This window comes from Rhinatrema bivittatum, chromosome 9 (assembly GCF_901001135.1).
Source record: "Rhinatrema bivittatum chromosome 9, aRhiBiv1.1, whole genome shotgun sequence".
In the NCBI taxonomy this organism is placed as follows: Eukaryota; Metazoa; Chordata; class Amphibia; order Gymnophiona; family Rhinatrematidae; genus Rhinatrema; species Rhinatrema bivittatum.
Genome location: NC_042623.1, coordinates 167,259,007 through 167,272,154, shown reverse-complemented (window position 1 = coordinate 167,272,154; position 13,148 = coordinate 167,259,007). Strand labels below are relative to the sequence as shown.

The 13,148-nt window shown below is 42.6% G+C and overlaps 1 protein-coding gene across 1 annotated transcript in view; it reads right to left on the bottom strand.

The window, feature by feature from the left end:
• Positions 1-13,148, bottom strand: part of SNED1 (sushi, nidogen and EGF like domains 1) — a 299,702-nt gene that overhangs the window by 18,114 nt on the left and 268,440 nt on the right. The window contains exon 29 of the mRNA XM_029616628.1: positions 21-100. Coding sequence (XP_029472488.1) covers positions 21-100 — 80 coding nt within the window. The remainder of the gene's footprint in view (positions 1-20; positions 101-13,148) is intronic.

Sequence of the window (13,148 nt, the reverse complement as noted above, 5' to 3'; positions counted from 1 at the left end):
AGTCACACGCTCATACGTACTGAGTGTCTTCCTCACCACTGCCCCTTCACAACTCTCCTTGTAGCAGATGTCCGGATGCACTTTGTAAATCCTTTTGTACCTGTAAATGTGAGAAACGATGGGTCAAACCATCTCGCAGCATGAAAAATGCACTTTAGGTCATGATACGGACCAAATTACAGAAGGAGCGGTTTCATTATTTAATGGCTCCGGGTCATCCGGGGTCTGGCTGAGCTAGCACTGGTTTCACCCCAATGCACCTATGGACTTTTTCCGCTTCTCTTAAGGAAATCAAAGCTCTGAGTCCCTGTATGCAATGAGGCAAAACCAGAACTGTAACCATTCTATTAGTCTGTCCTTGTGTGGCTGGATAACTTGCTACTTATTCGGGTTTCTTCAAAAGATATCTGGGTAAGAAGCACTGTTTTTCAAATTTAAAAAAAAAAAAAAGATGTAACAGGGTCTGTGGCCCAATCCCCTTCTTCCCCCACAGAATTTCATGTGGCCCTGTAAGTCCATGGATCATCCAACCACCCCCACCCCCCCCCCCACCTCAGCCCCCCAAAATGCGCAACTAATGTCTCCGGCTCAAAGTTCAGCCTCCCCCTTTTCAAAAAGAAAAAGAGGGCCCGCCCCCCCACCCCAACCCCTGACACCCCCCCCTACCCACAGTCCCTATCTGCTGCGCCTTCCTCCCATACCTCCCCCCGATATCTTATAATCTTCTGCCAGGAGCGAGGTACACAGTTCCCAGCTCCTGCGCCTGCAACGCCGCGCTGTCAGAGGCTGCGCTGAAAGCGTAAGCTAGGGGGTAGCCTGATGCTTTCAGCAACAGCTTTAGCACTGATCCTCAGAACTGGGCACCTAATTTAGGGGCCTAGATCTAGTAAAATGAACAGCAGGCCTAAGGAGAAATGACTTTCAGGCCCCTACATTGATGTGAAATTTTCAGCTGAAAACAGGCTCCTAGGTTTGGCTGAAATCAGGTACTTAACTTAGATAACTTCGTATCAGATTCATTAAGGGTTTTTTTTCCACAGACACAAAATAGGAGAAAAGCCTTAATGAACGTGGCCCTTAGATGCCCACACTTAGGAGTTCAGTTTTTTTTAGAATAATGGCCCCTTTATGTCTGACAGAGCAGCGCTGGACGCGCCAGGAGCAGGGAACTGTGTACCTTGCTCCTGGAAGAAGGTTATAAGGTATCACAGGGGAGGGGGTGGGATTTGGGGGAGGGGGTGGCACAGCACATAGGGACTGCAGGTGGCTGAGTTGTTGGGGGGGGGGAGGGGCAGCCCTATTTTTATTTTTGGGAAGGAGTGGGGGGCCCAATTTGTGAGCCTGGGTCATTAGTTGCACATTTAGGGGGAGGGTTGAGGCGGGGTGCACAGCTCAATGGGGCCATATGAAATGTTGTGGGAGAAGGAGGAGATTGGGCCACAGATCCTTTTGTATCTTTTTAATTTTAATTTAAAAGTCAGCGTGCCTTACCTGGATATCTTTTGAAGATATCTGGATAAGTAGCAAGTTATCCAGCCACACAAGGCTGAATAACTTAAAAACCTAAATGGCTATATTCAACCATACATGTAGCCAGATAACTTTAAGCAAATGTATTCATTGGGATATTTATCCCGCTAAATATATGGGACAAGTTATCCGGCTGACTTTACATAAGAACATAATTTTGCCATACTGTGTCAGACCAAGGGTCCACCAAGCCCAGTATCCTGTTTCCAACAGTGGCCAATCCAGGCCATAAGAACCTGGCAAAATCCCAAGGGGTAGATTGAGTCCAAGCTGCTTAGCCCAGGGATTATGCAGTGGATTTCTGCAACTCTGCCTTAATAATGGTTAATGGACTTTTCCTCCAGGAACTTGTCCAAACCTTTATTAAAAGCAGCTGCACTAATAGCTTCCACCACATCCTCTGGCAACGAATTCCACAGCTTAATTATTGCATTGAGTAAAAAAATATTTTCTTTTACTAGGTTTAAACGTATTGCCTAGTAACTTCATTGTGTGACCCCTGGTCTTTGTACTTTTAGAAAGAGTAAAGAACCAATAGGACTGTGAATCGTTTTTTAACGATTTAAATTATCGTCCAATATTTTTAATATCGTCATTAATCGTTAAAGAGTGCGATACAATAGAAATTCCCCCGATTTATCGTAAAAAAATCATTAATCGGGTTAGTGCACACTATCCATTGTTAGTGCGCACTAACAGAAAATGATACAATTTGACACTTTTCAGGTCAGTTAAGGTCAGTTAGGAATGAATATGTATTTCTATTGGCTGCACTCTTATTTATTGATGTTACCAAGGTTCCCACTGAGGTGATGGTTTAATATATGGGGGATGGGAAATGGAAACGGTTGGTAGCTTGACAAAGGGAAGGGAAAGGGGGAGGTGAAGGGCCAAGCAGTCCCACTCCCTGGTCTCTGAAGGACAGATCTCTTCAGAAAATCAGAGCTGCTGAATGCAGGGGCTGTCTCATCCTTCACATCCCTCTTCCCCCCCCCCCCCCCCCCCCCCATTCACTGTGCTCAAGTTTGCAGTTCCTGTGTTAAACTAAACTTTTTTTCACTAGAGTAGAATAAAATAAAATGAAGTACTTTGTGTATTAAACTAAAGAAACTTTACATAAAATGAAATTAAGTACTTCTCTATATTCTACTTTAGTGAAACAAAACATTTAATAAAGAAACTTGCAACCTGAGCTTCAAAACATTAACATACTACAGAAAAACTAAACAAAACACTTTATTATTAATTTATTATATTTACAGTGGTTAAATTTAAAGAGCAGGCTGAGGCTAGACTGGCTACTGGCTAGTGGCTACTGCTGGCACTGTCACTGCTGCAGCCTGCTGGCACTTTTTTTCTCTTTCTGGATAGTGCGTGCTATATCTGGTAGCAAAATGGCCACAGGGGGACAGCACCAAGCATGCGCAGCTTAGTGTGCACCTCTAGCTAACGAACATTTCCTCAAATGTTACTTTTAAACCATTAAGTAACAATTTTTGATAGTGCGCACTAACTTGCGTTAGTGCGCACTATTCAGAAAAACGATTTTTTTACAAAAAAATCATGCCGATCAGATTTTTTTCTCCCCCCAGCCAATCCAGATTGTTAAAACGATCGGGCACACGATTCACATCCCTAATAACTGATTAACATTTACTCGTTCCCTTCCACTCATTATTTTATAGATCTCTATCATTTGGTTTATTCTTCCCTAAGTGCATCGCTTTTGCCATTTGCATGCCCAGTCTCCCAGTCTTGCAAGGTCCTCTTGCAATTTCTCACAGTCCTCTTGTCATTTAACAACTTTGAATAATTTTGTGTCATTGGCAAATTTGATCACTTGTTCCCATTTCCAAGTTGTTTATAAATATATTAAAAAGCAGTGGTCCCAGAACAGATCCCTGGGGCACTCCACTATTCACTTTTCTCCGTTGGGAAAATTTAACTTTTAGCCCTACTCTCTCTTTTCTATCTTTTAACCAGTTCCAATCCATAATAGCACACTTGCCCACTATCAGCTTCTTGAATATTACTCCAATGGTATCCCTTAGTCACAGTACTAACTGAGGGGCCGATGCAATATAGTGCCCTGCAGTCAGACGCGGATTGAATAGGCGCTAATGAATCCCCTAATGCAATAAGGAGATTAACATCTATTCAATGCTCATCCCACGTGGAGTGAGTCTAATAGCGCTAATCACATGCAAATGCATATGATTGAGGCTATTAGCCTTCACTCCAGATGCAAAAAAAATGTGCATCTAGGACGCACATTTAGCACTCAGTAATTAACGCCTGCCTGCAGCAGGCGTTAATTGCTGAGCACTCCTTAAACCAGTACAGAAAAGCAGAAAAAACTGCTTTTCTGTACTGCCTCCTAATTAATATCGTTGTGATATTACGTAGGAGGAAAAGTGAAACTAAATAAAGTTAAAAAATAGAGAAAAAAAACCTACTGGCAGTCGGGTGCAGGAAACAGACGCGCGAATGACAAGCGGCGTTTAGGGAAACCGACGCTGATAAACTCAGCGTCTGTTTTCCTAACTGGCGGACCGCCGACACCGATTGGGTTCGCATTAGCAAGGAGGCACTAGGGGCGCGCAAGCAACCCCAGTGCCTCCTTACTAACGCAACCCCTTAATTTAAATATTGCATGGCGCCTCCCCCCCCCCCTTGGGGGTGCCTGGGGTGCGTTAAGAAAGCGAGCGCTGACTGTTCAGCGCCTGTTTTCTACACAAATTTATTGCATCTGCCCCTGAAAGGGTAAATAATTGTCCTCTATTAACCTGTTCCATACCACTCATGATTTTCTTAATTTCAATCAGTTGTCTCTATTTCATGCTAAAGAGCCCTAACTGTTTAGCCTTTACTCGTAAGGGAGCCATTCCATTCCCTCTTTCATTTTTTTGCCCTTTCCAATTTTGCTGCCTCTTTTTTGAAACAGGGCAACCACATCATGGATCTATATGGAGGCATTATGACACGTTCAGATGCATTTTCTCTCTGAATAATTCCTAACATTCTGTTTGCTTTTCTGACCTCTGCTGCACACGAAGCTAAGGATTTCAATCTATTGTTCATAATTACTCCAATAGCCTTTTCCTGCATGGTAATTCCTAATGTGGAACCCAGCATTATTTTCCCTATGTGCATCACTTTGCGCTTTCCACATTACATTTTATCTGCCATTAAGATGTCAAATTCCCCAGACTCACAATGTCTTCCTGCAATTCCTCATAATCTGTTCATGTTTTAACTACTTTGACAAATTTTGTGTCATTTGCACAACTGTTCTCCTCACTCATTGCTCGCTTTTTCAGATCATTAATAAATAAGTTAAACACTGGTCCCAGTACAAATCCCAGGGGCACTCTGCTATTTACTCTTTCCAAGGGGAAAACTGACCATTTATTCCTGCTCTTTGTTTCCTGTACTTAACCAGTTACGAATTCACAATAGGAGATTGCTTTCTATCCCATGGCCTTTTAATTATGTGAGGAATCGTTCATGAGGGACTTTATTAAATGTCGTCTTAAAATCCAAGTGCATTATATTAAATGGTTCATCCTTATCCACATGCTTATTTACACCTTCGAAAAATGTTAGAAGATTGGTAAGGCACAACTTTCCTTTGCTAAATCCATGCTAGCTCTTCCCCATTAAACAATGTCTAGCCATACGCCAGTAATTCTGTTCTTTATGTAACCCCATTTCCGGGTGAAGACTTAACACCAATGGGGCCATAAAATAATTTGTATCCTTTGGGGCCAGGGCTAGCTCTGATCTCTCTCTCTTTTAGTCTCTTTGCTCCAGGGTTGGGGTCTTTCACTACTGGGGGGGCAGGGGTGACAGTGTTACTTTCCCCAGAAGAAGTATGCCTTCTCTTTTCCCTTGGAGGTTATGAGTGCCCACAAACAACAATGGAGAATCGGTGTGAATGTCCAAAAATAAAATTTACTGGCTGGGTTTGTTGAAAACAATCAAGGGCACAGATCACATCAGTTCTAAATTCTTAGATGGCACTTACAGTTCTTAATTTTTATCTTTGCAAGGGTCTCTCTCCTTCTTCCGAGTAGGGGACACACCTACCAGGGCTTGGATAAGTAAGGTACCCCAGATTTACAGGAATATTCTAGTTTGGGCAGAAAAAAACCCCCTCCAAACAGGCAAGAAAAATCGGTCTCTACATAGGTCCCAAGTTACCTTTTCCTTAGAGTGACGACTCCAAGTGGGGGTCCTTCCAAGATTTCAAAATGGTCTTACTGACTGTTCTCCGAATGTCTAATGTTTCCCCTCTCTCGAATCCTTGATGGAAAAGGATCCCCTCGGGAACACGCAGCTCTCACGATGTTCTGCCTTTGGGCAGGAAGGAGGCAGCAAACACCTTCCTCCCAGTTCTGGTAACCAAAGTGCTTCTTCCCAAACTGATCTTAACAAGCAGAAACACTTGCAGCAGGTCACCAGCATTCCTCTGTCCTCGATGAGGGTACAAAGGGTACTCTGCCCTCCCTCCCCCAGAGGCAGACTTCCCCATAATCTTCCTCCAGGCCAAAAACCAGGGGTCTCGCAAGGCTTCTTACAAACAAAATGAAAAAAATAATCCCTCAAAAACAACCTGGAAGACTCACCTAACCAGCCAGAGAGTGGACTGGAAAAGACATTACCGACACCCGCCCCCCCCCTTAAACTGCAGGCTAGTGGTGCCTGAGTCCAGAGGTAGGCCCAAAACAGCTGAGGCAGAAATCTCTGACTACTCCTAACTCCAAACCAAAACTGCACTGCCCATTTCCTAACACGAGGACAGCCATCCCAGCTCTGCAGGAACTTAAAAATGAAATTTCAGATCTATTAGTTACAATTTGTAACCTTTCATTAAAATCATCCATTGTACCTGAAGACTGGAGGGTGGCTAACGTAATCCCAATATTTAAAAAGGGCTCCAGGGGCGATCCGGGAAACTTTAGACCAGTGAGCCTGACTTCAGTGCCGGGAAAAATAGTGAAACTATTCTAAAGATCAAAATCACAGAGCATATAGAAAGACATGGTTTAATAGAACCAGGGGCAGATTACAAGACAATATTGGCCCGGGGGATTTTTTCAAAACTGGCCCATAGGGTACCTGACACCCTCATGCACTTTCCCTGTAGCACATGCTTCTTCTGGCTGTGGCAAAATCAGTGGCATAGCCAGAACTGATTTTTTGAGGGGGCCCAAAGTTAACATGGGTGGGCATGTCTGAGCCCTACTAATTGTACCCTTATCTATAAATAATGGCTTAGAGGGCACCTGACAAAGAATTTCTAAATCCAACAGCTGTTATGCATCATGAATGAAACTTATTTCAAGCACTTACCAACATTAAAAATTCCTTTTTAACTTGTATTAATTTTATATTTATTGCAATTTATAAATAGACAAGAATATCACGTAAAAAACAAAGAAAATAAATATCAGATCCAATCAATCATGTAATAAAACAAATATCAATGTTTTCTTTCATGAATCCTCTTTCTAGAAAGGCAAAGATCATCATAACTATAATAAAATAGCAATAATCAGAATAACCACATGAACAAGTGCAGAGCAGAATTAGGACACTTCACATTACAACCCAACATGCAAAAAAAAAATAAAAAAAAAAATATATATATATATATAAACACTGTGGGGGTAATTTTCAAAAGGAGTTACACATGTAAATGTAACTACTATTGTAGCAATTTTCAAAAGCCATTTACTGGAGTAAAGTGCACTTACACAAGTAAATCCTATTGACAATTCAATGGCATATATTATAGCAATTTTCAAAAGCCCACTTACTCAAGTAAAGTGCATTTACTCGAGTAAAACCCTGTTTTACTCGAGTAAATGCTTTTTAAAATCAGGCCCTGTGTGAAGTGACACAAGTCCCTGCAAAAAAAACAAAACAAAACAAAAACACCTAGAACCTAGCCATAACATACAATCACAGTACTAACACTAAGGAATGAAACAGAACCATTATTTATGAAAAGGCAGCAATACAAATATTACACCAGGCCCTAGATCAACAATGCACCACCTACTGGGCAAAAAGAACAAGCCAGGTTGCTACAAATCCCTACAGAGAAAATATACACTAGCAGAAATACTACACCTCAATCACACACAGGCAGAACACAGACCCACCCTTAACTAATACAGATATAAGGGGCTACAAATTAGAAGCAGAAACATGCAGATAAAACCAAAATAGAAAGCCCAAGAAACCAGACTCTGAATAGTGGAACTTTAAAGAGAGAGCATAATATAAAAATATAAGAAATATATGCACATTCCCAAACTAAAAACTCATTTTTTTACCTTTGTTGTCTGATCTTTTTATTTTTCTAATCATTTGTGCCTGGTCTCTTTTTTCCACTTTCCCCTTGTCAGTCTTTTCCTAATTCTTTTTTCAGGGTCTCTCTTCTCTTTCTGTTTCTTCTATCTTCTTCTCTTCCTCCCTCACACATGCTCTTTTCTCACACACAGGCTCCCATTCTCACATCCTCTCCCTTTTGTCTCACACAGGCTCTTACACATTCGCACATAGGCTCTCGCTCTCACAGGTCCCCAAACACACACAGTCTCTCACTCTCTCAAGCCCAGTATTCTGTTTTCAACAACGGCCAATTCGGGTCACAAGTACCTGGCAAGAACCCAAGGTGCAAATAGATCTCATGTTGTGATTGTGCAGTGATAAGTAGTGGCCATTTCTTAAGTCAACTTTGTTAATAAGTTTATTGACTTCTCCTCCAGGAATTTGTCCAAACTTTTTTTAAACCCAGCTACACTAACTGCCTTAACATCCTCTGGTAATGAATTCCAGAGCTTAACTGTGCACTGAGTCTCTAAATCTTGTTTTTTGATTGTGATGCCTGGAAGATTATATTATCCTCAATCATTTTTGCCGTAATAAACTTTTTTTTATTGGACAATGCTTCTAGTGTGAAGACGGTTCATTAGAGTGACTGTGCTAAAGATCCCCTTGGGCCTAGGAGCAGGTTGTTCCCGTCTGTCTTGGAAGAGCCTCCTGCAAGGACTCAACAGTGACCAAAGGTATGCCTCTAATTCACAAAGGGAAGACCCTGAAAAAGAAATGGTATGATTGATGTAGGCTAGATTTTAGTCTGCCCGTTCAAGAAGGCAAATATAAAATAGGAGTGGGCGCTCTGAGCATATATGTGGGCAGTGTGAAGAGTGTTACTGGGGCATCTATGCGGGCTCTTCCTACATGCTCCAAATAGTTTTCTTCAGACCACGCAAATATCTTTATTATGTGTGCCAAACATGCTGTCAATATTTCCTTTTATGACAAGTTTCAATTTGGCAAAATGGAACATTTCCCTCTAATCATCCTGTAAAAGCAGTCAGTCCTATTTGCTTTCAGTTTGATGCTTTGCTGGGAGGTGAGCCGTCGGCAATGAATCTGCCCACATGAGCATTCTCTTCACTGTACAGCACATCCATAGAAATATTTATTTATTTATTTATTTAAGGTTTTTTTATACCGGCATTCATGAACTCGTTCACATCATGTTGGTTTACAGAAAACAGGGGTGCGAAGAATACAACCAAAAAAAACATAATAAAACGTGATGAAAAGAAGCAGTTACAATTAACAAGGGCTAATGAACTGGGATTGTAAGAAATAAAGAGAGATAGAGGGGGTTAATTATATACAAATGTACAATATAAATATGGAGTCCAATATATACAGCTTCTGAGCAGAGAAATTATTGATGGTGCATGTTAGGTGGAGTTCGGGAAGGCTTGCCTGAAAAGCCATGTCTTTAGCCTTTTCCTAAAGGTTAGGAGGCATGGTTCGTTTCTGAGATCTGGAGGGATGGAGTTCCATAACGGTGGTCCTGCTGTGGAAAGGGCTCGGTCTCTTAAGGTGCTGTGCTTAGTGGTTTTCGTGGGTGGAACAATGAGGCATCCTCTGTAGGCTTCCCTGGTCGGTCTTGTGGATTTGTGTAAACGGGGCGGAATTTGTAGGTCGATTATGGTATGTTGGTGAATGATTTTGTATATCAAGGTGATGGATTTATAAATGACTCTGAAATGGATTGGTAACCAGTAGAGGTCTTGTAGAACTGGGGAGATGTGGTCTCTTCTCCTAGTGTTAGTCAGTAGATGGGCTGCTGCGTTTTGAACCATTTGGAGTGGTTTTGTGTATGAGGAGGGGAGGCCAAGTAGAGTAGAGCTGCAGTAGTCCAGTTTAGAGAAAATGAGGGCTTGGAGGATGGTTCTGAAGTCTTTGGCATGGAATAGTGGTCTTATCCTTTTTAAGACTTGCAGTTTAAAGAAGCAGTCTTTGGTGGTTTTATTGATGTGGGCTTTGAAGTTCAGTTTATTGTCGATTAGCACACCTAGATCTCTCACATGAGTGAGATATAGAATATGAATATGATATAAGATATAGAATAAGATATAGAAATATAGAATATGAGGGCAGATAAGCCATCCAATCTGCCCAATTTCATTCCTGGTGCAGTGCCATGGACCCAGTTCATCTTCTCAAGTCTTTGCAACTAGGGATCTTCTGTGCCCATTCCATGCTTTCTTGAACTCCATCGCTGTTTTTGCTTCGACCTCCTCCCGCAGGAGGCTGTTCCATGCATCCATCACCCTCTTCATGAAGAAATATTTTCTGAAGTTGCTCCTGGGTTTATCCCTATGGAGCCTCTTGTTCTAAAGCACTCTTTCTCCTGAAAAATATTTGCTTTTTGTGTATTATTTATTCCTTTGAGGAACATAAATGTTTTTATCATATCTCCACTCTTTTTCCTCTTATATAGGAAATGCATATTGAGGATCTTAAGTCTCATCTCATAGGGATTTTGGTATATAGACCCTGCACCATTTTGCTAGCCTTTCTATATCCTTTTCATAGGAATGGTCTTTAGAACTGGATATAATACTCTAGATGAGGTCTCGTTAATTACCCGTACAGAGGCATTATCACCTTCTTTTTCCCGCTGGTTATGTCTCTCCTCCTATGTACCCTAACAACCTTCTGCTTCTGGGTACTGCCTTATCACACAGTTTCACTGCTTTGGGGTCATCAGGCACAATCATCTCAAGGTCTGGTTAATGGTTACTGGTTAATGCACTCACCCAACTTGGCCTTCTATACCCCAAATACATGTCTTCACTTTTTTTGCATTGAATCTTAATTTGCCAAACATTCTACTACTCCTCCATCTTTTTTAAATCACTTTTCATTCTCTCTCTCCCTCAAAGTTGTCCTGTCTGTTGCAGATCTTAGTGTTATCTGCAAAGAGGCAAAATTTTCCTTCTTGCTCCTCTGCAAGATTGATCACAAAGATATTGAACGAAGCTAGTTCAAGGACAGATCTCTGAGGCACTCCACTAATTGTCCTTCTTTCCTCAGAGTGAATTCAGTCTACCACCACTTTTTGCTATCAACCAGCACTGGTTATATTGTTTCATTTATTTCAACTGGGATTGATTTTATTGGTAATGCGGCGTCCCACATTGCAGGCGTAGAGAATGTTCAAGCGGACTTCTTACGTCGCCAACGCTTAGATCCCGGGGAGAGAGAGCTGTCCCAGGAAGCATTGTCACTCCTCTTCACGCGATGGGGGACTCCCCATCTCGATCTGATGGCCACTCAAAGGAGCGCTCCGCGCTTCTTCAGACGCAGAAGAAGAACAAGACGCAGAGGGTGTTGATGCCTTAGTCCTCCCATGGCCACGGGACCTCCTGCTCTACGTTTTTCCGCCTTGGCCCCTAGTGGGAAAGGTGCTCTGAAGAATAGATTCACCAGGGGCCCATGATCCTGGTAGCTCTGGAATGGCCTCGACGGCCGTGGTTTACAGACTTGGTCAACCCTTGCGGTGAACGACCCGCTTCGACTGAGACATCTGCCGAACCTTCTCCGACAGGGCCCAGTATTTTTCAACCAGGGAGATCGCTTCTGTCTAGCGGCCTGGCTTTTGAGCGGCATCAGCTGAGAAGAGGAGAGTACCCAGAGGCTGTTATCTCCACTCTTCTCAAGGCTAGGAAGTTTTCCACCTCCATGTCCTATGTCTGGGTCTGGACAGTTTTTGAGTCTTGGTGCCAGTCCACACAACTTTCTCCACATCATGCGACAATACCCCAGATCTTATCTTTCTTGCAGCAAGGTCTGGAAATGGGATTAGCCTACAATTCCCTCAGAGTACAGGTGGCAGCCCTTGGTGCCCTCCATCATCAGGATGGAGGGCACCAAGGACTGGACTATGTCAGGGTGCGATTTCATCGCACCCTGACATAGTCCGGTCCTTAAAGGGAGTAAAGCATGTGCATCCCCTAGTTTTAATATTCCCCTTGTTATCTTTATTCCCTTGTTAACAATTTCTACTTTATAATTGTTTTACATTTCTGACAAAGGTAATGTATGCTTTAATATAATTTGTTGATTGTTCTATGTAACGCTCACAGGCGAAGTTATGTTTTTATTGTAAATCGGTGTGATTTGTATTTTATACAGTAATGTCGGTATATAAAAGTTAAAAATAAATAAATAAATAAAATGTGAAGCCACCGATATGCAATTTAGGTCCTTCGAATTCTAGGCGGTCCACCGTTTGAACCTCTGAAGAGAGCTACCCTCAAGGACCTCACTCTCAGGACACTATTCCTGGTGTCTATCTGTTCTGCTCGCAGAATTTCGGAGCTTCAAGCCTTGTCATGTAGAGAGCCTTATCTACGCTTCACGGATTCAGGGGTATCCTTGTGTTGGTCTCGTTCTTTCATTTGAATCAGTTGATGGAGCTGCCGTCCTTCCAGGACGAGGATTTTAGAGAGCTTAGACGACTCAATGTCAAGTGCGTCCTCCTTCATTCTGGAGTGGTCCCCAGAAGGGGAAACAAGGCTTCTAAAACCACCATGCCCGCTGGCTAAAGAAAGCAATTTCTACAGCGTACGTTGGCACTGGGGGTCCACCGCCAGACGTTATAAAGGCTCATTCTCTCCGAGCTCAAGCAGCCTCCTGGGCAGAAAGCCGAGCGGCCTCTCTGCAGGAGATTTGCAGAGCGGCTACTTGGAAGTCATTACACACATTCACACGTCACTATCGCTTGAATCTTCAACCACCGATCGTGGGCTCCTTTGGGGCTCAGGTCATTCGAGCTGGGTTATCAGTGGCCCACCCTACTTAGGGAAGCTTTGGTACATCCCAAGGTCTGGACTGATCCTGGTACGTACAGGGAAAAGAAAATTATTCCTTACCTTCTAATTTTCGTTCCTGTAGTACCATGGATCAGTCCAGACGCCCACCCTACAGATTGTTGGGGGTTCTTTGGGATAATCTTTCAGCTCACTGTGTAATTATTTCAGGATCGGTTTGGGACTGATGAGTTCAGGTTGCAAGTTTTTTGCATAGCCTTGTTTACAGTTGATATTCAATTTTGTATTGATCCATGATATTCAATTTGTATTGATCCATCCAAGGTGTGTTTTTCCTTATTGCTTGAATATTCTTAATACTGAGGGTTTACAGAGGGCGCACCAGTTATCAGGGACCACCCTCTCGGTTTTTGCTCTGGCTCCATCTGCTGGAGGGGGGATGTGAAGCAGGGACAACGCTGC